The 23,762-nt window shown below is 38.5% G+C and overlaps 1 protein-coding gene across 9 annotated transcripts in view; it reads left to right on the forward strand.

The window, feature by feature from the left end:
• Window positions 1-23,762, forward strand: part of diaph2 (diaphanous-related formin 2) — a 491,250-nt gene that overhangs the window by 21,052 nt on the left and 446,436 nt on the right. For 8 of the 9 annotated variants that reach the window (XM_015351699.2, XM_015351694.2, XM_069193808.1 and 5 more), the window contains exons 3-4: window positions 16,388-16,420; window positions 18,064-18,240. In XM_015351699.2, coding sequence (XP_015207185.1) covers window positions 16,388-16,420; window positions 18,064-18,240 — 210 coding nt within the window. The remainder of the gene's footprint in view (window positions 1-16,387; window positions 16,421-18,063; window positions 18,241-23,762) is intronic. The other variant, XM_015351700.2, reaches the window with a different exon arrangement.

Raw genomic sequence — 23,762 nt, forward strand, 5'->3', positions numbered from 1 at the left:
TAGTTGATGGAGCTCGTGAATTATGCATACTATATCAAATTTTTGCAGTAGAGAGATGACTAAGGGGCTGAACTTATGTGGAAGTATAGTTTTATTTTATAATGTATTACTTGCAAATCCTAAATTACTGGAGGCTTCTGACTTCTAAATCACAAACATGGTATTTCTGCTAATTGATTATTTAAGTCAGGTGTGTACAGTTAATATGAGACACTTTTCAGGTTATTGAGATTAATTGCTGCCACACGGTAAACCAACAGACTATACTCAGCTCTTTATGGACTGTATATAGGCAAGAAAATGCCCTCCCATATTAGGACTTTAAGATGTAACCCTAGAGGATTTACAGATGAGCTTAACCTACATAATTGTGTCACACAACTCGGCTGAAGTGGCCAGAGAGTTCATGGAAAGGACTGAGGAAGTATGCAGGCAGCTCGAATGGGTCCCTGGGGTCTCGATGTGCTCAAGTGAAGTTTCAATGCGTTTGAAAATGGTGCAGTTTGACTGGTGTGCTTTATTAATACAGTAAGGTCCTGCAGGGGCTCTAGTGTATGAAGAAATCTAAGTAAAATATCTTCTTTTAACATACTAATTGTTGCCAGTTACCGTTATGACAATACCCCATAGCTGCTGGGATCTGTGTGGTTTGAAATGAGGAAATTTTCCACAATTGGCTGTTTCACTGCTGACAGGAAGTGAGGAAAGGAAGTTCTGAAGAATGTGTTTGTCACTGTTTGATAAAAAGAGCCATTAGAGTTGACATCATCATTTAAATGAACTTCTGAGCCATTAATGGAAAAAGCTTCCTTTTTTTCTACAAATTGTAGTACAGTGTACTCTATAGAAATGTTCAGATCTCATCTCACGTTTCAACAAACTTGCCTTTTCTTGCTTCTTTTCCTCTCGCTGGTTTTGGGTCTTTATTGGGAATCGCACTTGACGAACACTGGTTTTAGGATAACCCTAAAAGATGTCCTAAAATAAATCTGACAATTAAAATTAAAATGATACCACATAATATGAAAAAAAACTTTTTGCACCAATACCTTATATGTTTCAAACATATTACACATATCTGCCTTTTGGAATTCATTTTCTTTTTTTCTCACAGTGAGCAGAACATGCCAGTGACTGTTGTCACTTGTGTGTATCCAGATATGATTTAACACCGTTTCCTCTGACAATAGTTGACATTCTGAGAGCAAGACAAAGCTTTGCAAACAATGAACAATTTTCTGTGGCAATAAACATCAGTAAGTGATAGTTTGGTGAAAATGAATGTTCCCAATGGCTGGTAATAGGGGTTTTGTCAAATAATATCATCGTCATAGGTCTGTTACAAAAGGGTTCATGTGTGCTGCACTGTCGCAAAAATGTAATACAAGATTTTGGCCTGCATTTGAAATCAGTTAGGTCCTTTGAATATTTTAAAAAGTTAGAAGAAATTCTTACTGTTTCAGCACAGATTTATATTATAGAAAAGGAAATGCTTTTTATTAGGACTGATTGAGATGTTAAAATTCTTTACAGTATCGCCTTTTGTAGAAGGCATGAGGAAAGCAAAGAGAAGGTTTAGCATGAATTCAGCACGGAGTGTGGAAATCAAATTGCAAAAGATTGTGATGAATTTGCATGATGTTTTCATTTGGAGACATCTGGAAGAGTGTTCCCTTCCTGTCTCCACAGTGTAATAAGGATCCTGTTTCCCTGGAAAGTACAGGAAATACCTCTGGACTGAAGGGTAAGAGTTAGGAAGACCGATTGAGAGATGTGAATTGTTTCAGCTTCAGTGAATGAAGATTGAGGCGCGAACCTAATTGTAGTGTTTAAAATCTCTCAAGGGATAAATAAGGTAGATTCTGCTGTAAAAGTTCGTTTAAAACAGGTTCATCTTGTGGTCAAAAATGGAAACTGAAGCACTGCTTTGGTAAAGATACTGGGAGAGCGATCAATGCATGGGACAATTAGCCTTCTTGCTGAAAGGAATATAGATCATTTAGGACCCACCTGGACTGTGTGCTGAAGTTTATTACAATTACAGGACGTGAACAAGCCCTGATATATGCAGCCATCTGCTCTTGGTTGTTGTTAAGGTCTTGTTAATCATCTCTGCATGTCTTTTGGGTATTTTTAAAGAGAATTTTATCTCTTTTCTTTTAGAATTGTATATGAAGCTACTTTGTCATTTTAATCTTCTGCTGAGTCTGTGTAAAAAAACAATTCCTTGCTAAAACCTAGAAAGAGCAATAAGCTTTGGGCCAGGAGAATGGGTCCTCATTCATTTGATAAGGCTGTCATGTGAACTTTGATCTTTAAAGTGAAGGAGGGTCACAACACAAGCCCAGACAACACTGAAAGGTTTCTGGAAGATTTCTATTTTAGGGTAAAGTAAACAATACTGGGTTTCTTGGAACTGTCAGAGGCTGATGTAATTTAGAGATACTCCAGGACCTCATTCTAACAAAAATAGTATTTTTTTCTTGCGAGTTTTATTATACAGTGACCATTTAAAGGCAATTGTGTTCTGACGTAAAAATAGTACTGAATACTGTTTACACACCGAGGAAGATAAACCTCCTCTTACCCTCAGCAGGCTGTTCGGCAGGGAGCAGGTCTCCCATGGCTGGGTGTGTCTGTGCTCACTTGTCTCACTCTGTGTGAGTCAAGACTAAGTCTGTGTGCATCCTGTTTTGTTTTTCTTGAGCAGTTTTCTTTTATGGTCTTTTCATATATAGCCTTTTGAGAACAATTGACTTGCCGTTTAAACCCGCGACTTCAGAAATGAGTACCTTATTACTGGAAAATGTTAAAAAGATGAAACGCCATATTTGTATCGTTTCCTGCCTAAGTGATCTGGAGAAAATGAGACCTAAGGAAGGCAAGACTATACTCGCCTTGTTCTCTTAATGGTACTTAACGAGATTCAGGGTGGTGGAAAGTTTAGCTTTCAGTCTTATCAGTGTTTATTCAACAGTGGCAGGAATATCTAACATAAGATATTTGTTAGAATTGTATCAGTATTTCTGTCATAGTTAAAACTGTGCTAAGTACTGGTTTGCAGAAACTAGTGCACTCTTTTGCTTTCAGAGGAGTTGTAATCACTGGAGGCTGGTGTGTATTCCTGCTGTGTTTCACACTGTACTGTGTGTTGCATGCTGCTGTAGTGGTGACATCATTGTCTGCAGAAGATGGGGCTGACCGCTGTACTGGGGGTGCCAGGGCGCTCTGGCCATCTCGCTAGTAAAACAGACCCCCCGTCTTTTGCCCTTCCTCAAATCAGACGGGAATCGCAGACTCTGGGACTCTCAGCTGGGACTCTGCTGTACATGACAGAACGGCTTTTGTTAAAACATTTTTATTCATTAGCGCACAGATGTGTTTATGTTCCAGGCTGGAAAAAGTGCTAAACCACTGTGTGTTTAATTACACGTGCAGGTGAATGAACACAAGTGAGTCAGAATGATGAGGTTTAACACAAATTAAGATAAAGGGCTGTACTGTGGGGATAGGCTGTGAATATGTGCAGACACAGTCCTACACAAGATCAGGCAGAGCTGTGATATTAAGCGCCTCGTTAATTACTGGTAAACAGTGTACATTACATGTCCGGGGAAGAATTATATTTTATATAATTATATTATTATATCACACATTTCCCCCAAGTCTTTTTTGTAATTCAGTTAACTTTAAGTCATGGATCTTCAAGTCTTAATCTTTTTGGTGGTGGCCGATCTGTTTCTTAAGTGAATTTGGATCTGCAACGTTTCGATTAGAAATGACACTTGCTGGTTCGGGTCAAGCGATGCCTTAGTTCAGTTAAGGATTTTGTTAAGGTAAGAGCTCAGTGGGAATGAAGCCAGCAGCTGTGTGGAGGGTGGGGGTTCCCAGGACCTGGGCTGGATTCCCTTGCTTTTCATTCGTCACCAGACCCGTGGATGGGGACATCAGTCTCTGATCACTCGCTTTGATGCACTTTGTCTGTGTCCTGAAGTAACTGAATGTTTGTTTGATGTTGCAGTTTGGCTTTGCATGAAAAAAGGATCAAATTAAGGGAGAGTGATAAAATACTAATTACCAGCAAACTGGGTACTTTGGGCTGATTGGCCCTTGGTCGTCTTCTGTGTTATTGTCTGGGGATGTGAAAGCCAATGTTAGAACACGATGAGTTTAGATCCCAGGAGATCTTTTTTTCACTTATCTGCTTTGGTGCCAGTTACTTACTGTAATACATTCCCTCCAAGCATGGCTATTGTGTGAAATAATCCTGGACTCACTTGCTGGTGCTCCTTTGAAGATGGTGCATGGCTGTAGTGGGACTGCAGTGCCTGAAGCCAGGATCAGGGGGCTTGGGGCTACAGCACATCATGTACAGTTCAGCACAGCCTGCAGGAGCCTATGAGACTTGGCCTCAGACCCGCTTTTTGGGGGAAAATAGCATGTTTCAGGATGGATGCCTGTGCAGGGTGGAAAAATTCTTCAAAGCTTAGTAGCTGGTTATGCTTCAAGACTGACCAACACCACGATTTCATTTTAGGGTTTTATATGTTGCAATTCTGAAGGCAGCAAAGACCTGTGATTTGATATTGTCCTTATACATTCTGTTTAAGTGCTTTTGATAAAAGCAAGCAACCTGCTTTTGAAAACTCTAGGTACTGTTTTACAGCAGATTATCAAATCCTGTTCCGTAGTTCAACACTGTAATGTGTCATAATGAAAAACACATGTAACATCAAATGGGAAAAACGGTCTAAATTGTTGAACCTCTGCAGTTTCAAAAACCTCTAATTCTAATGCACTAGCAGTCTTCTTCTGCGAAATTATACCCTGCAGTATAACATTGCCTATTAATACATTACAGAGGAAATTAGGATTTCATCCACAAACTCGGCACTCGTTTTCTAAGAATGCATTCATCTTTGCCTGGTTCTCTGGGATTCAGTATTGACCGACAATCAGAGTAGTTAAGAGTAGAAGAAAGGTTGCACATGAGAGCGGGCTGCCCTGGCTCATGTACAGTATTTGGTAAGACCCAACTGATCTGAGGGTCTCATCCAGCCAGTATCCAGAGAAGTCAGTGTATCAGCTTCAACAACATGGCTGGGGAATGTTTCCCGACCCCCACAACCCTTTGTGTAAAGAAGTGCCTTCCTCTTGTTTGTGTTTCCCTGTTGATTCTGATTATATCGTTTGAGTTGAACTTGTCGGTGCCTTTAGTTATTTTGAATGCGTGAATAGAGTCCTCTCGTTGTCCTCTCGGGATTTAAAAGATTTGGTTCTTTTAACTGGTCCTTTGATCCTGGGAATGTATGAGGCTGCTCTTCTCTGGATTGATTCCAAGGCATTTTTTTGTAGTGTGCTGACCAAAATAGTTCCCAATATTCAAAATAAGCTCTTACTAGTGCATTGTAGAATTGTGCCATAACATCCCTTGATTTTAATTCAGTACTTTTATACACACTGGCTATCCTAATGTGCCCCTTTTTTCCTTGTTTTCCCACTGTTTAGAAAATGTAATGTTCATCTTTTTTGTATTCTGCAACCTGCATCTAAAACCCTGCACTTGTTACCTTTTCTGCCAGTCGAGCTATGAATTTAAAACAAATATCAGTGTTGGCTATCAGGTAACTTTCTGAAGCACTGATCCTGACATTACTGTTGGAAAATCATTTATTGTGGGAAGCAGGAGAAAAACAAGGCTGCACGTTTTTGTACTTTCTGAGAAGAGTTATTACTGTAAATCTGTTTATTGGCAGGAAAGCATTGTGCTTTGTGAGTTAAACATTTTTGATTAATTGAAGATCAATACTTAAAACATAACCGTCTAGTAACAAAAAAGGATAATTTGCATGTGGGACTTCAACAGAAAAAGACATGTAATTACTGCCTCTTTATTGTATTTATTTAACGCTTAGATTGCAAGTAGTTGTCTTAACTGGAAGGTTTGAAGGGGATCTGAGATTTCACAGGAAGTGCATGTCCAGATTTGATATGTGAATTGTTTGCTGCAGTAAGCTTACAATTTGAAGGTACTTTTTGGGGAAAAAAGTATAAAAATGGAACTTGACATTTATTCTGCTTTCATCTTTTTAAGTATTAAATTGTTTGCCAGATCCATTCCTCCTATTTATTCAATGCAACATTACCTTCATGTTTAGGCAGATTGGATAGGGCAGTGCTCTCTTGAAGACATTCTTGCTTTCTCAGCTTGTTCCAAGGTTCATCGACTATTAGAAATAGGTTTTTTGTATTCTGCGTGGAGCCTCTTATTTTTCACTTTCAGTCCTGGAGGGTTTTCTGTGTTTACAGCAGGCCCCTCCTTGTTGCTCATCTTTTGGTGAAACTTGGATGAAAATCTTCTTCCTGATCGAACATCTGGCGTCTGGCTTTCAGATTTTTCAATGGCAAGAGGTACTGCTGAGGCTGTGGAAGATTCCTGCAAGACTGTCTTTACTTGTCTTGTGTTTTATTGTTTTATTTTTAATGACTTTTTTTGTTACGCTAGCCAGAGGATACAAGTGGAAGCTAAATGGAAGTCCAGTTCAAACAAAGGGTGGTGGGAGCTGGGATAAAGCTACCCAGCCTTGTTGTTGAAGCCGATACCCTGGATTCTTTAAAGAAATGGCTGGATGAGATCCTGGGAATGATAACTGCTCATTAGGTAGCTCACATCATCATCATTGAATGGCCTCCTCTTGTTCGTAACTTTTTTTATTTGCTTAAGTGGACGTGAACAGAGATAAGACAATGAGTAAAGAAAGAAAACTAAGCACTTGCACTGCAGTTACCAATCACAAGTATTCATGCGAAATGCAGTGGATTAAAAGTCACACACAGCGATGGAGCCAATACACCTGACTCCCTCTCCAAGGCGGTAGCAGCCGAGATGCTATTTTTGTTTCTTTGCTTTTCTTTGGTAGATTTCTTGGCGTTCCAGCGTCTTTACTCATCTTATCTGCTGAGGACATTAACTGGGGTTATTAACTAATGAAGCGGATGCTTCCCAACCCACGGCTCACCCTAATTATGTAGCTAATGAATTAAAACGAGCATATTCTGTTTGGAGGGAATGAAGCACAAAATTCCGCTTTTCAGTTTCAGAGAGGCGTGCTGTTGAAAACACGGAGAATGAAAGTCTGTGTGTGTTTCGATCCATGCCAATCTGATTTCAGCCTCTTGGTGCCAACCTTTGCCACTGCTGGCTGCTGCCACTGAGTCTGCGAATTTGCTTTTGTGAGGCCTTGGGTCCTATTCAGCATCTTTTTATCATCTGTGTCCTGTTTCCTTTCGGCAACCTGGTCAAGACACAAAAGCAGCCAGAGATGCACAGCAACCTGTTGACTGAATGTGACCTGTTGAATAAATGTCTTTACCTCCAGTAGCTGTGGAAAGAAATAGCTGTTAGCCTCTAGCCCCATTTGAGCTTTAGCAGTTTTTCCTCCGATTGTGCTGTAGTGTTATAGTATAAATGGCTTTGTTTGTTTTCTGTTTGTTTTTATGGTTACACAAATGGAGAATTACAGTTAACACTGTACTATTGGAATGAAAATGTCTGTTAAAGCTTTAACTAGCTAATAACAAGCTTTGGCAAAAAGCAAATAGATTTGCTTTATATGTATGTCAAATTTTGATAACGTTTAAAGATTTATATAACTTTTTCATTCCATTAGACACTTTTGTTGGATTTTAATCCAGTTTATTTTGCTGTGGCATGTGTATTAGTACATAAACAGTTGAAATGTTGGATCTGTAAATTCAGAAGAGCCATTGTAATTAGGGAGGAAGTCTCCATTTTTCACTTTTTTTTTACTCAAAAATGTTTTGAGATGTTCAAATTAATTGGGACCAAAGTGGATTGGAACAGTTGGTGTATCTGGTTGTCATGTGTTCACACATTGTCAACAAGAGTTTGCCAATAATTGTTTGCAGCACATGGTTGCAGGGTCTTTGTTGCCAAAAATCTATGCAAGAATGTATCTTTTGTCTGCCATTAATTCTAACCACATAAAGCTAATTTGGATTTCCTGGTGTGTGATTTAGGTGCAGTTTTTACTTTGATAGTTGTTGCTTTATCTGCTGGCAATTCTACCTGTCAGTGCAAGAACACAGAGAGGTGAAAGTGAGCTGCGGTCTCCAGCAAAATGGCTTTAGAATTAATTCACGTAGAATCACCTAAAGCTCTGGTTGTAGCCATGTTAGGGAGCCTGAATGTGAAATCTGCATTTTCTGTAATTTACATGCAACAAAAGCAGAACTACACCACTGCCTGCAGGACTCCTCTGCAGTACCTGGGTAATTAGTACAGTACTAATCTATATTGGCTTGGCTAACTCCATAGAGCTGCAAACAAGGTTAGTCCACAGGAACATAAGGACATTTATAAATGAAACAAGGCCATTCAGCACATTTAGCTTTTTAGCAGTAAGTAGTCAATTGATCTGAGCATCTCATCCAGCAGTTTCCTGAAAGAAGCTAGGATATCAACTTCTTAAAAAAAATGGCTGGGCAGTTTCTTCAAAATTCTCACGAGTCCTACAGTATATGGGTTCTGATATTAATCTATAAAGGACTTTCAAGTACCATACATTTTGTATGAAATACATATATGTTTATGGTGATTGTTATGTCTTTAATACGGTACTGTCTCTTAACTTGTGGGATGCCTGTTTTTTTTTTATTGAAGATGCAGTCTGTGCGTCTGTATCTCTTAATTCGCAGACGTTCAGCGTGAATGCAGTCTGTAATCTGCCCCCTAGTGGCAATGCTGGTACAGCAGCATGTGGTAGTCACAGGCATTGGTCTGGATTCACTGTTTAAAATTCTGTGACTGGGGTTTAATTTTGTAAGAATCATTTTGATCTGTTTTTTTTTAATTTTCATTTTTGAGCTATTCGCATTGAGCAAAATATCTGTCACTTAGGTTGCTTTGCTTTTTTAAAATGAAATGACCATGGTTAATTAAAGACGGGAAAATGTGTGAACAACTGCGTTTGTTTGAGAGGGTCTCTGGAGTAGGGACTTAGCAGCACAGTGACCAAGAAATCATTCCCTTGCAAAATGTGTTTACCAGGTGTCAGGTCTTATTCCGTCTTAATTTGTGCTGCTGTCTGTGCCTTGGAAATTTTCCACAGACTTTAAGCGAAATGAATGCTCGCCCTCAGGAGGGAGAAAGGAAGTTACACCTGATGGTGCTTCCAGACCCATGGAAGCAGAATGATATCACAGTGATTAGAAACTTTCAGATGCACACACAGCAGGTTGGAGAATATCATGCAGTTTTGAGAGTCAGATGTTACATGGAAGGATAATATGGTTTTGCTGTAATAGTCAGTCTGTCATCGCCCTCAGTGCTAGACAATTCAGAGAGTTTGAGCAGATCTTCTTGCCACAGGGCTGCGATGATATATTGATATATTGGTAAGTTAGTAGTAAATCTGCCACACTGGGTTAATCAAATATTTATTAATAATGAAAATGACACACTAAACAGCAGACAACATAAACTTACAACGTACAAGTTACCTTATTTAAAAACAAGGTGTCCTGACCGACCAGAAATCCCAGACCGCTTTCAAGTATTCAAAATCCTGTATGACACCTACATAGGCGAACAAGAGAGATAAGTCTGCCTCCTGCTTAAAAACAGAATACAGCCTAGAATTAAAGGTCACTATAAACCCAGATGCTGCAAAATGAATGGGAAACCCATCTCTCTATTCCAAAAATGTTCCCAGTAACCAGGAGAGGTCGTTTTCAACCTATAACTTCTTTATACGAGAAATCAGAGATTCTTAAAGAGAACAGAATTCCCTTTGTTAAGGGAACCTTTGTCAGGTTCCCAAACACCTGAATCTGGCCATTTGTGATGATCTGGACAACGACCTCTCATCTGACATGAGCATTTTTCTTGTATTCTTCTCTTCCTGCTCCTTCTCTCTTTTTCCATGTTCTCCATTTTGTCTATCCACCTGTCATTTTTCCCGTATTCCTGGACTGTTGATGACCCTGAATCCTTTACCCAGAACTTAATTAACCAAGGCATACCAGAGATGCCTTTGATCGATGTGACTCGGATCCTCTTACATTCTCTTGCTTTGAAGCTCCCGAGAACTGTAAATGTAAATGAACTGTAAACTGTAAAACACTGTAAGTGTTAATTATTATCTCTAGATTCTTAAGACACTTCGATGGTCACTTCCAATAGCCGTAACAATTACACCTATGTAATTATAACAGTCAACAAGACTATAGCTTCTGTAGAATTCAGATGACTGCGCCTGAGGGTATCATACAAGCAGCACGTTTCACTTGAACCTTTTTTCGGAAGGTGTGCCTCAGGGTTCTTTATGGGCTCCTGATCTTTTCTGAAATTAATGTTATTCCAAAAAGAATTTAGACAGGCAGGTGAGAAAGCCCCCTGAGACACTGCCAATTTTAAGGTGTGCTATAGGAAACATTTAAAGATCTTTGCAGTTAATGTAGATACAGATGTTAAGTGCACCCATAGATGACTTCAGTTAATAAGGGAAGAATACCTCTATTAAAGAAAGAGTTTATTCTGGCTTTGTAATAGCTATACATTGCAGTGCCTCCTGTGGCACATTAACTTTCACTTAGCACAGCCCTATCTCAGTTCCTGAGTTGCCTTTATGCTGTCATAATAGAGTTTATCCATGTGTGTACCTGCTGCAGTGTCATCTTGTGATATAGCCCACATTGGTGGTGGTGGAGGGGATCCCCATTACCTGTAAACCACTTTGAGTGGAGTGTCCAGAAAAGCGCTATATAAGTGTAAGCAATTATTAATTATACCTCCCTAAATGGCTTAGGAACAATCTTTTGACTTGGTGTATAAAAAAAAAATCATACACCTTGACCTAAATCCCTTAACTATTATCATGTTCTCAGTAATTCTCAGTTATTTTTTCAAATAAAAAAATTTGTGGTAAATAAAAAATTATCACTTACAAACCCACAATGAATCAGTCGACATTTTTCATTTTCTTATTAATTGCTAAGAAATAATGCGTAAGTCAATTTCTAAAATGTTTGTTAAATATTCATGAAGTGAAAATGGTTTCTGAACTAGTACAACATACACCTGTCAGATGCCAATGTTCTTTCAGTAAAAACAAGTAGAACTTTGTGATTTTACGTATGTTTTTTGTTGAAGTCAAATTTGTAAGGGAAATTGTACACACTTTAAATCCTGGAAATACCATTTTTTCCAATAAGAATATGAATGCACACAAACGTCACTTCAGCCTACTTTAGGATAACGTAAAATATTGTTTATTCTAAGTAACAACGAAACGAAAAGTGCATGTTTGTTCTTTCGCAACACAGGAGAAGTAATGATTCACGGTGTGAATACTAAAACTATTCTAGCAAAACTAGAGATTTCCCCAGCTTAAAGCGTTTATCTTTGGAGCTGCTCTAAACTGGTGGTTTCCAGCTCTGGTCCTGCGGTGGTTTGTTTTTGTTCCAGCCCGGTTCCTAATGACAGTCTGATGGGTTTGAATGTTCTGTGTGAGGCATGTTTTACACGTATTCAGAAGATGCAGAGTGGTGTCCGAGTGCAGCCCGTGGGGGCTGAAACGGGAGCAGTCGGCTCTCTGCAGAAGAGAACTGGGAGTGTCTGATCAACGGTCTTCCCCACCTGTGTCTGTCGGAAACATTATTAAGAGTGTTTATACGGAAATAAGGAAGCAAGATGTTTTTAATCACTTCTTCCGAGGTGAGATTTTGTATCCCAAAGTGATGGAGCAACACTCTTGACACAGAGTATTTCTGAAACCTAGGACTGCAGAAAGCAGAAAAGGGTAAAAAAAAACTGAACACACAAGCAGATCGATTAAAGGCATTGATCAGCATCGCCGGTCACCAGCTCTGGGGAGGGAAACTACTGGCCGAAACCACAAATTGTGTAGTGATGTGATATTTTTCTTCAACATACAGTATAGGTACCTGGAAATTGTCAGAAAAAGAAGAGAGACAAAAATCCTTTTGTGTTACAGTTTTAAAAGATACATATTTCATTTATTTTATTCAACATCAAATAATCCATTTTTTAATATTTATTCAAAAGACATACACATACATTTATAGTTAAGAGTACTGTCACTATCATAACCTTAGCTACAAAATGCCAAATGCTGAGGGATAATAGCATCCTTATCTCTGCTTATTTAGGTCATGTATTTTATTTTATGAAACTGCTTTATCATCATAGGAGAGAATAAAACTTGTCTGATTTTATTTGACATGAAAGCAGTTCAATCTTCTTTTGATTATATAAGGGCACATGAAATCATTTTATTAGACACGATTTTCAGATGTGAAATGTCTATAAGTCAGTCGCAGAATTTTATAGGCCTCTATTAATTTCAGATCAGTTTTGTACGAAATTACATTACCATCAGAGCAGAGGCATACCATAGAGAGTCAAAACAAATTTGTCACTTTATACACTCAGATGATTTGTTCATATTTGTAATTTGTGAAGGAAATGAAATCTTTCTTATCTTACTTTAATAATGTTACTGAAGCAGTTAGACTAACAGCAAGCACTGTTCTGATGCCTAAAAACCTGTGAAAAGCACTGTAGTTATGTATGTTTAATTTTATCACATGGTTTCAGTTTAGGTTATATAATGAACTAAGTGCAATAAAATGTAATTGTAATTTTTTGGCAGTTAGTGGTTTTGGGTCCCAGCTGTTTCTTTAATTAAAATTTGGAGTTTTGATATTGTTTTAATATTCATATATCATTATGTATATTACAATAGTTCACATAATTTGTAGAATGTAATTCTTCAGTATATAGAAGATAATATAATAGATAATTGGGAAATGTCTTGAAAGCTTAATAACGTACAGTAATAACAAAGAAAGGCATAAAGATGATGAATGTTGCTCCACTGGTTGCAGAAATGCTAGTGGACTGGCACTGAAAGGAGCTCTCTCTGAGCTCACACCCAGGAACAGCTGCCATCGCTGAATCCACTTTGCCAAACAAAGACGTAAACTGATTCTCACAGAAACAGACCCCCCTGAGGAGGGGAGAGGGGTCTGCTCCACAGCCCTGTAAGAATTCAGCTTCTGGAGGAGGACTGGGCAGTAATCAAGACAAGTGATGCCTGTCGCTAAGCCAGGAGCAATGGTGATTTATTGACCCATTCTTTTTCCCAAAATGTATAAGATAGAAATAAGTAAAGAATATATATCATTTCATATTTTTGGTGGTATAGGAGCAGCTTTGGTGTTGCCTTCCCTTGATAGTCTGGACTATTTTGAGAGCTTCCCTTAGGAGCTGTCATAATGAGATTCAGGAGCTGTGCTGTATCATTGAGCCCATGTGCAGCATTTAACAGCCATAGCTTAGAACTCGGATACCTCAAAGGCATGCTGTAGCAGAGACAAGAAAATTGATTTGGCAGCTTAAATGTCTGATGATTTTATTCTGCAGCCACACAGAGAGGCATTATGGCCTTGAGATCAGTGGGAGAGGCACTGTTCTAAGAGGTTTCCAGCCATTCCTAAGACTATGAGCAATAGCCTTATATTAGACACATGGCGAATATAACTGCAGGAAGCCAGTTTGATGTCTACAACTTGCTGAATTTAAGCTCATTAGCACTTTATAGTGTAAAGCAACATATGGTGCAATGGATATTTTTCTGTGTGCAACATCTTACAAATTACGAGCAACAGTAAAGTGACATACCTTTGAAAAGTATGCTTTGTCTTTCAAGACAATGGGGAAAAAATCAACATCTGCATGAGGAGCCCTTAAAACATACTTTAAGCAAAGCTAAGGCGTTTGGATGGCATTGTCTACTCACAGGCATATGTTTCATTAGCAGTTACAATTATCCCTGCTCGTATAACTATCTCTCTTACCTTTTATTGTTTTTGATTAATTTTATCATGTAATGCAAGACTATTTTTTAGTCCTCTTTTTACTTTAAAGTAATTAAGTCAGGTGTTCTTCAAAGATTAGATGTATAATATAAAAAGACGCTGAACAAACTTTCTCAGTGCACACCTTTTCAAGGAATTAAAGAAAATGTATTCCCTGCTACTAGCAGCCAGATCAGCAAGATGGTCTGAAAAGGTGCCTCTTGTTTGAAGCCTTTCTTTCTTATCTTTTTGCGTTTAACAAGACCATTTAGTAAACATGAATGAGTGAAATAACATGTACTTAGGGGGTCTATTATATACATAACAGGACAAAAGCCAGAATCAAAATGGTACGCTGTATTCTAAATGCATTTTAACAATATATTTTAAATATAAATAATATCCAAGGGTTTGAATTCTATACTTAACTGTATATCCAGCATTGTGTGCCTTTTTACTGGTTCTACACGCTATCTTGAAGATGCAATATAAATGATGTATCAGCATAATCACCTTAGTCTTTTACTAGCTTCTGCAAGCTCAGTGTTCCTTTCTTATCTATAGTTTGCTTTTTCTGCCAGCATGCAGTACTTGTGTACATTATAACATCATCTGCCACTTGTTTTCCCATTGTTGTACTGTCAAAGTTTATTTGAATTTTCTTTGCTGCTTTTACAGTGCACTCTGATTGACTGACCATGCTAAAGTATAGATCACCAACATAATTTAGGAAGAGCAGTTTCCTAATACAGGTCCTTGTGGTACTCCACTTATTATAAAACCTGGATGTCTGCCTGTGCTTGTACTTTCTGTAGGTCACAGAAATTTCAGCATCAGCATCTGAAATTTGAAAATTATTCTCATATAAGGAATTAGATGAAAGATCTTCTGAAAGTCTAAATACAGTATACAATACAAAAATCTCTATTTGTATTCTGTTACTTGTTCAAAGAATTCTAACATGATAACAAGATTTCCCTTTTCACAGTGCACATAGACCATCCCCTAGAATCCTGTTGCTACTGTACATAGATGATTTTCTAGCTTAGTACTAATGATAATTTCCATAGCTTTCCATCCCATAAAGCTGTCACCCTTTGTATGTGTGGGTGCTGTGTTAGGAGTTTTCCAGTCATTGGGCATTACACCTGTCTTGAGTGACCGCTGGATGAGATTTGCTAACAGGCTGTGAATAATATGTCTTTGTTACCTTAAGTGCTATTGGAGAATGCTACCAAGCCCTGGAGTGCTTCTAGTATGTGTAACACTTCTGTGCTAATATAAGTTAATATGGAATATTGTCTTTCTTCAAGTCTAAACAAACAGGGATCTTTTTACTAGCTAGTAGAAAAATCTTACCTGTGACTGAGATATGTTGTCATTTAACCCATCAACAATTTCCCTTAGTTTCTAAAGGTTGACCATTATTGTAGTGTGCCTTCATTTTATGCTATACTGTTCTTTACTAAATACTGTAATACTAAAAATACTTTTGTCTCCTTTACAATATTCTTTTAATCTCTTCTGGCTTTCTAATAATTTCCTTTTTTAACATGCTTGCAATTCATTGTACTTTTTCCGTTTAAATGGCCCCTGTTTCTTTTTAATCATTTTGTTAAAATCTTTTCCTCTCCTTATATTTTTCTTGATTGATTTATTAAACCATTTAGACAGGTTGCTTACTGGGTGTTTATCATATGTTGCCGTGAGTAAAGAGCTACTGCCTAGCAGTCCGTTAGGCGCGACCAAGATACGATTATTTTCAACTCCTTCGGCTTTTTTCAGAAGATTGTGACTGCTCGATGTGATCTGTGCCTCTGCACTCTGCTCTCGGATGGGGAATACATTAAGGTGGATGTGGTTGTGTGACATTTTTGAGGTGCTGAAATGCTGCAGACGCCTTGTTCCAGAGCTGAGATGTTGAAAGATGTAAGCCACGATCATCACCACTAGATGGTGGAGTGTTTCACCTTGTTTAATATAATGGTGACCCCAGATGGAATGTTGTCTACAGTTATGAATGGATGATAACCTTAGATGTTCTGATCAAACATGCATATCGGAGAGGGCAAAAATAAATTAATTTGACATCTTTTTTCAATGAAAACCTAATCCTTGTGCATTATTTTGTTTTTCCGTTTCCTTATCATCTGTTGTTGTGGACTGTCTGTTGAGGATTATGTCATTCAATCACTTAAATGCTTAACATACAGGGATCTTTTTACCCACTTGTAGAAAAATCCTTTTGTGTGGCTGAAAGGTACTTTTTATCACCTGTTATCCTTGTTATATACCCCGTATATCACTGAGGTATGAAGTGGACCTTGGGAATAAGGGCTTATCTATTCTTTTTGCATGTTTTTTTGTTTTTTTTTGTGTATATTTGTGTGTATAGGGATAATACACACAAGAGCACTTACTCATCTTGTAAATTTCTTTTTTTTAAGTTGGATCTCATTTGTTTAATGTCCCTTCCCTTCTGCAGAACATACACATAAAAACTTTGGCTGATGATGTGGTAAGGTTTTCCCAGTTTTGTATTGTAATGATTTTTTTCAGTTTTATTTTCTTCTCTTCAGTAATTCAGATGCATGGGAGTTCTTGTTTGAATTCGGAATATTTGTGGATGTTTAAATGCTCAACAATTTTTAAGCAAGTTTGTTAAAAAACGTTTGAATACAACTCTTTCCAAATTAACATCTTTAGGTTCTCAGTTCAGTAAATTAGTTCAGTATAGTTACTCTTCCACTGTAGGGCAGTGGTCACTGGAGACAGGAATGGAAAGGGTCTTGACTTTTTTAAAACATGCTTCGAGGTCATTTAAATACATTAATTATTCCATTTAGATATCCACAAATATTTGCATCACTGTCAGTGTGTTATTCTAACTTGTCATCCTTATCTACATTTCACCTGAATGCACATTCCTCCAGAAAGCATGATCCATTCTCCCATTTCATTGATCAGCTCTAACAGTGACATCGCATGGATTTTGGAGCTTTCTCTGACCAAGTGAGAAATGCTGTGCCTGCATTTCTGTTTGTCTTCAGTGTGCAATCGACAGTCCCGTAGCTGCCGAGTAACACTTAAGCTTCCACTCACTTCATTGTACTGTCCAATATTTGCTTTCCCGCTCTGTGTGGATAATTTGCTTTGTATTCATCAGCTCCTTGCGACTTGATGAATACGGAAGCTCTCCAGCAGCAGAACGATTTGTTGGCTGGCTTGTTTATTGTCTGTTTCTGATCTTGCTCGTGAGACAAAAGCAAGTTCAGTTCTCTGGCAGTGGTTTTGAAACTGCCGTGTGCTCTCTTGCTGGCTGCACCACAGGTAAGTTAACGGAAGGAGATGCCAAAAGCCATTTTCCCCTCTTTAAACTTCCATCATTGGCATTAGCTCTCAAATGGGCTTAATTTAAATAGACGAGCTTGGAGAAAGCTGTGAGAAATCCAAGCTTAATTTGAAGTACATTAATGACCCTGGAGCATCTGTACTACAGCATGCAAAAGGTTGATTTTTTGTACCATAAGTTTACTTTGTTACCTTTTTTAAAAAAAAAAGCTAAAAGTGATCCTTCTTTGATCGCGGATCAGTAGCACCTGCTGGGTCTGACTCGATTTGCTCAAGTTCACTCATTAGGTTAGGCTGAAGTTAATCTGGGCATCAGGCAAGTGCCTCGTAGTTAATAGTGGAAATAAGCAAAATGATGATGCTGAAGAAAACGGCCAGGTATCGAGAAGTCATTGCTACTAATTAAGGGCACTGTTTTTTTGCAACACGGGGTTGCATCTGAGTTCGCTTCATGTTTCATGGCAAGCAGGGATATAATTTTGATAAAGATTTATATACCTTTTTTCCACTGTTAGGCTCCTTGAGGGACAGGTATTATTTTTGATTTAGTAGACTGTCATGATCTTTATACATTATACAGAGAGTCAAACTGCAAGATCTGTATGAATGGATACAGAGGTTGCAGATTTCATTAAGCGGGCCTTTAAAGTTAATAGCTAATCTTTTGTTTATCTTTGGTACATGACATTTTTCTGAGGTGTTAGGTGTGTAAAACAGTAACTAGCCAGACTACCTAAAAATGCAGAGTGTGGTTATGCTTTTGCGGTGTTCAGCAATCATCCGTAGTCCTCTCTTCCTCTTGCTTTCCAGCGTGACAGGATCACCAGTTTTCGGAAGTCAGGGATGAAGCGGGAGAAACCTCTCATCCAGCACCCCATAGACTCCCAGTCCTCCGTGGGCGAGATGCCTCTCCCCCAGCCTCTCTTTGACGATCGCTCCATGAGCCTGTCGGAGAAGGAGATCGTTGACCTCTTTGAGAAGATGATGGTAAGCCCTCGCAGCCTCCTTTCCCTTTCTCTCACTCCTTTCTCTGTGGGTCTGTTCGATCCGTGTGTCCGGGTGAACTCTCCCTGACCCAGTGTTCTCTACCTTCAGTCCCGATCCGTGTGTCTGGGTGAACTCTCCCTGACCCAGTGTTCTCTGCCTTCAGTCCCGATCCGTGTGTCCGGGTGAACTCTCCCTGACCCAGTGTTCTCTACCTTCAGTCCCGATCCGTGTGTCCGGGTGAACTCTCCCTGACCCAGTGTTCTCTGCCTTCAGTCCCGATCCGTGTGTCCGGGTGAACTCTACTCTCTGAGTGAGCTTTCCCTGGACACGGACGGAAGCTGCAAGATCAGTTATTTCACATGAATGCTTCAACCATGGTCATGTTCTGCTGCGAAATCTGCTGTGACATCTTCTGAAATGGGCCTCCAGATCATAAAGCTGATTCAACTCCAAATCATGGCTGATCGAAGTGAAACTGAGACTGCTGTGTTTTTTTACACACATTAGCTAGGAGTAACAAGGAATGTCCCCTTTTCTACGTGGCTGATTTTTTTTTTACTTTGTACTGATTTTACTCCAGAGAGGAGCTGGCTGCTCTCGGATCAGTTCCGGGACACTGGAGTATTTCCACATCAGTGAGCAGTGCTCTGTTATGCCACCTCATTAAACAAAAGCAAGTACCAGCCATTGTAATTAGTTGTGTAAGATCAGGGCATTAGGGTTTTTTGCTGATGCACAAATTTTGCTCCATCGCATGTTGACTTTTCATAACAATTATGAATGTTTGGGCGCTTGCCCGATCCAGGCTGGATGTGCAAACCCTGTCCCTGAGCCTCAGCCATGCGTTCAGAACCAGGGCTAAGGAAATATACATGATGCTGTTCAGCATTTCAGTTTTCCAGGCATCAAATCCAATCAGTCCAACAAACAAGGAAAAGCAGCCAAGTACAATTCAATCTCAATCGCCCAATCTCTTGATTTTGAAAAAAATAAATTAGGCTGTCGTGTTTTCCAAGTGCTTCATTAGCTGAAGTAGGTCTTTGGGCTGTGATAAGGTTTCAGGAGTGTGCTGTGTGCTGTGGAGAGAAGATATATTTAAAATGTTGACTTCAGTGGCTTGATCTGTCCCAGTGTATCACAAAGGTCCATCAAACACACAGTAGCCCCCCTTTCATAGAAAGCTGAGATAAACTCTGGAGTGAATGATGAAACAATTTTACTCCAGAGTCTGGCTGCAACTCTCAGCCTGCTGGCCTATAATTAGAAAGGTTATCAAGACATATTTTAGGCATCTTTGCATAGTGCTCAGTGTGCAGCTAAACACTGCCCCCTTGTGGAATACATGACAGTTGATTGTTTGCCTACTGTACCCTCAGACAATGGCCTTTTAGTCTTGGTTATGATGAAGGAAAAAGTCCTCTTCTTGTTACCCATTTTCCTTTATCATGATTATATTCCATTAGCTTGAAAAGCAATTATTTTCACAAAGCCACTAACTACCATGTACAAAATATGATTTATTTTTATGTATTTGCATATACCTGATGAGGGGTTTGATGTACAGAGCAGAATACCCAGTAATTCAAGAACTTTCATTAGGAACATCTTGGTTGCTCAGACATAAAATGTAAAGTGATGTGCAGCAGCCCAATAAGTGTCTACTGTCAATGTCTGATCTTTAGTGGCTAAATTAAATGTTCGAGATGACTTCTTTTCTTCTTTTTTTTATCTCAGGCTGTTTCTTCTGTTTAACAGTTCATAGGAACTTTAAATATGTCCAGGTTCTCCACTGCACAATGTGCTGTATACCAATTGGCTTTCCTAGTGCTTAGGACTTTAATCTAACAAAAGCTTTCTATTAATCTCTTTGAAGTAGGCACTAAATTATCTCTAGTACCCTGCCAATATTTTTGTAAAGGTCTTTATTGCTGAAGCCTGTGAGATGAGGAGTCTGCTTAACATTTCAGGGATCACACAGTTTTCCTGCATCAGTGCTCTGATTCTGTGATTCACCACATTGCTCAATTATGATATTTGTGTTCAAAACGGCGTGACATTAAACTTGTGGTTCAATTTATTGTGTGATAGATGACAGGAAAGGCATGTTCATGGTCCTGAGATGTGTTACACAGAGGGGTATTATTAAAAAAAATGAAAAGACAAAACAACTTGCAGTGCTTTTTTATTCTTTAGTTCTACTGAAGAATACATAAGTAACAATTCTCATACAGCAGTAACATTTCTCATAAAGGTGTTAGCTGTTGTGGGAACAAGAAAAATGATGTACTTCTAAACCTTACCTGCTAAAATTTGGGTACATGAAATTATGGATTTACTGACAATAGAGGTCATGTAGAAGTGTAAAAATAACATTGAGCAGATTTTGTCATAGTAATGACATATTTTAAGCAAGCGATCTACAACTCTGGTTCTGAAGTGGTGTTGTTGTGCAGGTTTTAACTATAAACAGTCAATAGCAGAGATCTGGAAAATTTGTTAACTCCTATTCCTGCTTGAGTAATGCTGATCCAGTTCAGTCATCTGGACCTCAGCTGGATCAAAAATCATAAGACACTATTTCCAAGCTGGAGGTTCAGGGCTGCAGACTGGTTTAGGCGCTAAAGATTTTGTCCCATTAGTTTAGCACAAAATCAGCTTGTAATATGTAATATTGCTTTATAGTCTTTGTTTTCCAAAATCTGACATTTCTTTACAAAAACAATGGCAAAGAGAAAATAAAGGCCCGAGAAGGCATTGTTGATTCAGATTTACTTCCAGAGACTCTAGAATTTCTGAGGATCTTAAATCAGGAATGTGGATGCATTAGTGATTTTTCTTTCAGAAGCTAGAGCTCTGTTTAGTAGTTTTAACAGTTCTTGGCACTAAGGAGACAGCTGGGCCTGACCTTGATAAAGATTAACAGTAGTACATTTTCAAATGGAATGCAAAGACTTGCTAGTCTAGAGATAGTGTTTAACTGTAGGTATTTACCTCAAGAATTTGCATGGAACAAGCACGGCTTTATTCATTTATTTTGCTTGATAATTCACCTAGAAGGCATGGTCTCGCTCAAGTCTCAGTCTTCAAGCGTGTGACTCCCTTTTGGGGGGAGAATCATCTAGGAGCCCGCAGTGCTGTGACCTGCAGCAGTGCTTGAGGATGGCCAGCCCAAATCTCTCCTTCACACACTCCCCAGACTGCAGGTCTGCTAATTGCATTCATTAGATAGCAGTAGTCACCAATCAGTAATAAAACAAATACAGAACAATATCAGCATGATGCAGCACCGCTGTGCATGCAAATAAATATTCAGAATAAACCTTAATGTGATTCATTATGTGCAGCACCATACTGGGTCGAAAACACTCGTCTTTCAGCTTTGTTTATTACCCTTGGTTTTTAAGGTTTATGTGTGTGTGCCTCATTGGCTCTGTGCAAAATTAAAAGTAATAAAACACTTTTCAGTGTTATAGTTATTCCTCTATTCCAGCATCCCAACAGGTCTACTAGAGACGTGTCAGTTTCTTCAGCTATCCTCGATATGTTCTGACCTCAGTCAGCCTGTATACGTTTCATCTGGAACAATGCTGAGCCCAATAAAGTAAATATATTGCAGGTTATCCGATTAACAATATTTACAAGCAAGGAATTTGAATAAGACCTTGCAAGGAATAATCAATCTGCTGTAAGAAAAAAACTGAGGAGTAGCTTCTTTAACTCGCAGCAGGCACTTGGCTTCTCCATATCAATTTCTGTTGTAGACAGATCTGAGTATCTCCATTAATTACTAAAAGAAACTGAATCTGATAACAAGCCAGAACCTGCAACCTGTATCATTACTTTGAAGTACAATACAGGTGTTCAATATTCATTTTTGTTTAGTTATTCAGAAGAGCACACTTAAAGGAAATTGATCATGTGAATATGCTGGTTTTTTGGGGATGAGCACAAAGCTGGAGAAGATCTTTTGCTGTTGCTTTTTTGTGAAGGAACTGGCCAACAGACTCCTTACAGCTAAAGTACATTTGTTCTGACTCTGCTATCATTCCAGTGCCTCACCTGTGTTGCACTTAGTGGAACCCTACAGCTGTTATGTGCTTATAGTATATTAGAGCTGCCAGATCATAGATTTGTGATTTCCTGTGAACTTTAAAATAGTTAAGAGTTAATTCTTAGTGCACTATTATACTAAGCAAAAGTAAAAAAAACAACAACAAACAACAGTGTGTTAGCTCTTCAGATTGTGCTATAGAGAATTGTCCTTCTCAGGGAGTTATGTGAATAGCTACCCTAAAAGAGATCTCATTGTAGGTTACTCAGGGAAGGTTATAACGGCACCTGGTTGAAAAAAATAGGGACAGTATGTCTTGACTCCACTACAGAAGTGACTCTTCTAAATAAACAGGACAAAATGTTTTGCTCCAGTGCTCTGCATTTATTCTCCAAATACAACCTAATTAAAAACTACCCTTAAGTGAGAAAAAAAAAACATTCAGTTTATTTTTGTTTTTCACACCTGCTGTATATTGTCTCCAGTCTGACTGGCATCTTCATACTTCGATAATTATTTTCAACAAATTGAGTACAAACTCTGCTCTGGGGAAAAGAACAGAATGCAAGCAAATAAGTCATAAGTATGGGCCTGCTGTAGTCATTAAAAAGCTGTTTTGTCTTTACTTTGTTTTGCTTGTTGTCACAAAGTGGCTTTGCAATTACCAGTGCAGATGAAATGTATGTTTCTATACTGTCTCTTGTATGTCTGTAGTGTATCAAGACCTTTGACTTCTTTCCTTTGCGATGGGCTCTTCAGGCCTGGATCACTAATCTATCGAAATGTTTTGTTTTCATTGCTACAGTTGGATTCATTTAAATTCAACAGACCTGATTAGGAAAGTTCAGGAATTAATTAAAATGCCATTGGTCTGCAAAATAGCTAATTGTGAAAGTTTGAAGAAAAAAGTTCATGCTCAAGCCATTTTGTTTTGTCAAAGAAGAAGATTAATTTCTTCCAGGTGACATGGTGAGTTGGGCAGTTATTAACCAATTTATATTAATTTGATTACATTCAAGCAAAGTAATAATGTAGGTCACAGAGCCCAGATGCATCTGTTTTTTCTAAAACATTAACAACAGACCATCAACATCTTTTATACAGTAACCTACTGAGTGGAATGGAACAGATATTGCATTCATCATGTCAAAAAGCCTGCATAGAAGCAAAATCCCACTACCTCCTCCAATAAACCAGTGAACATCCCTGCATTCTCGCAAAAAGACAGCATTGAATTTTAATTCTCATTGTATTTCAGAAGAGCTGACCATCATTCCCATTCAGTGTGGCCATCTGTCCATATATCTTCAGGCCTAGCTGGTAATGTCCTGTAGATTGACTGCTTAAGGAGCCAGATGGAATTTTAAGTAGTTCATTTTTACAATAAAGAGCTCAGTTGAACACATGATTTTAAAAGCTCATATTTTATGGTTCCGCAAAGGCAACTTTTGTTAATGATACATTTGCAGGT

The sequence above is a fragment of the Lepisosteus oculatus genome, chromosome 8 (assembly GCF_040954835.1).
Source record: "Lepisosteus oculatus isolate fLepOcu1 chromosome 8, fLepOcu1.hap2, whole genome shotgun sequence".
Lineage (NCBI taxonomy): Eukaryota > Metazoa > Chordata > Actinopteri > Semionotiformes > Lepisosteidae > Lepisosteus > Lepisosteus oculatus.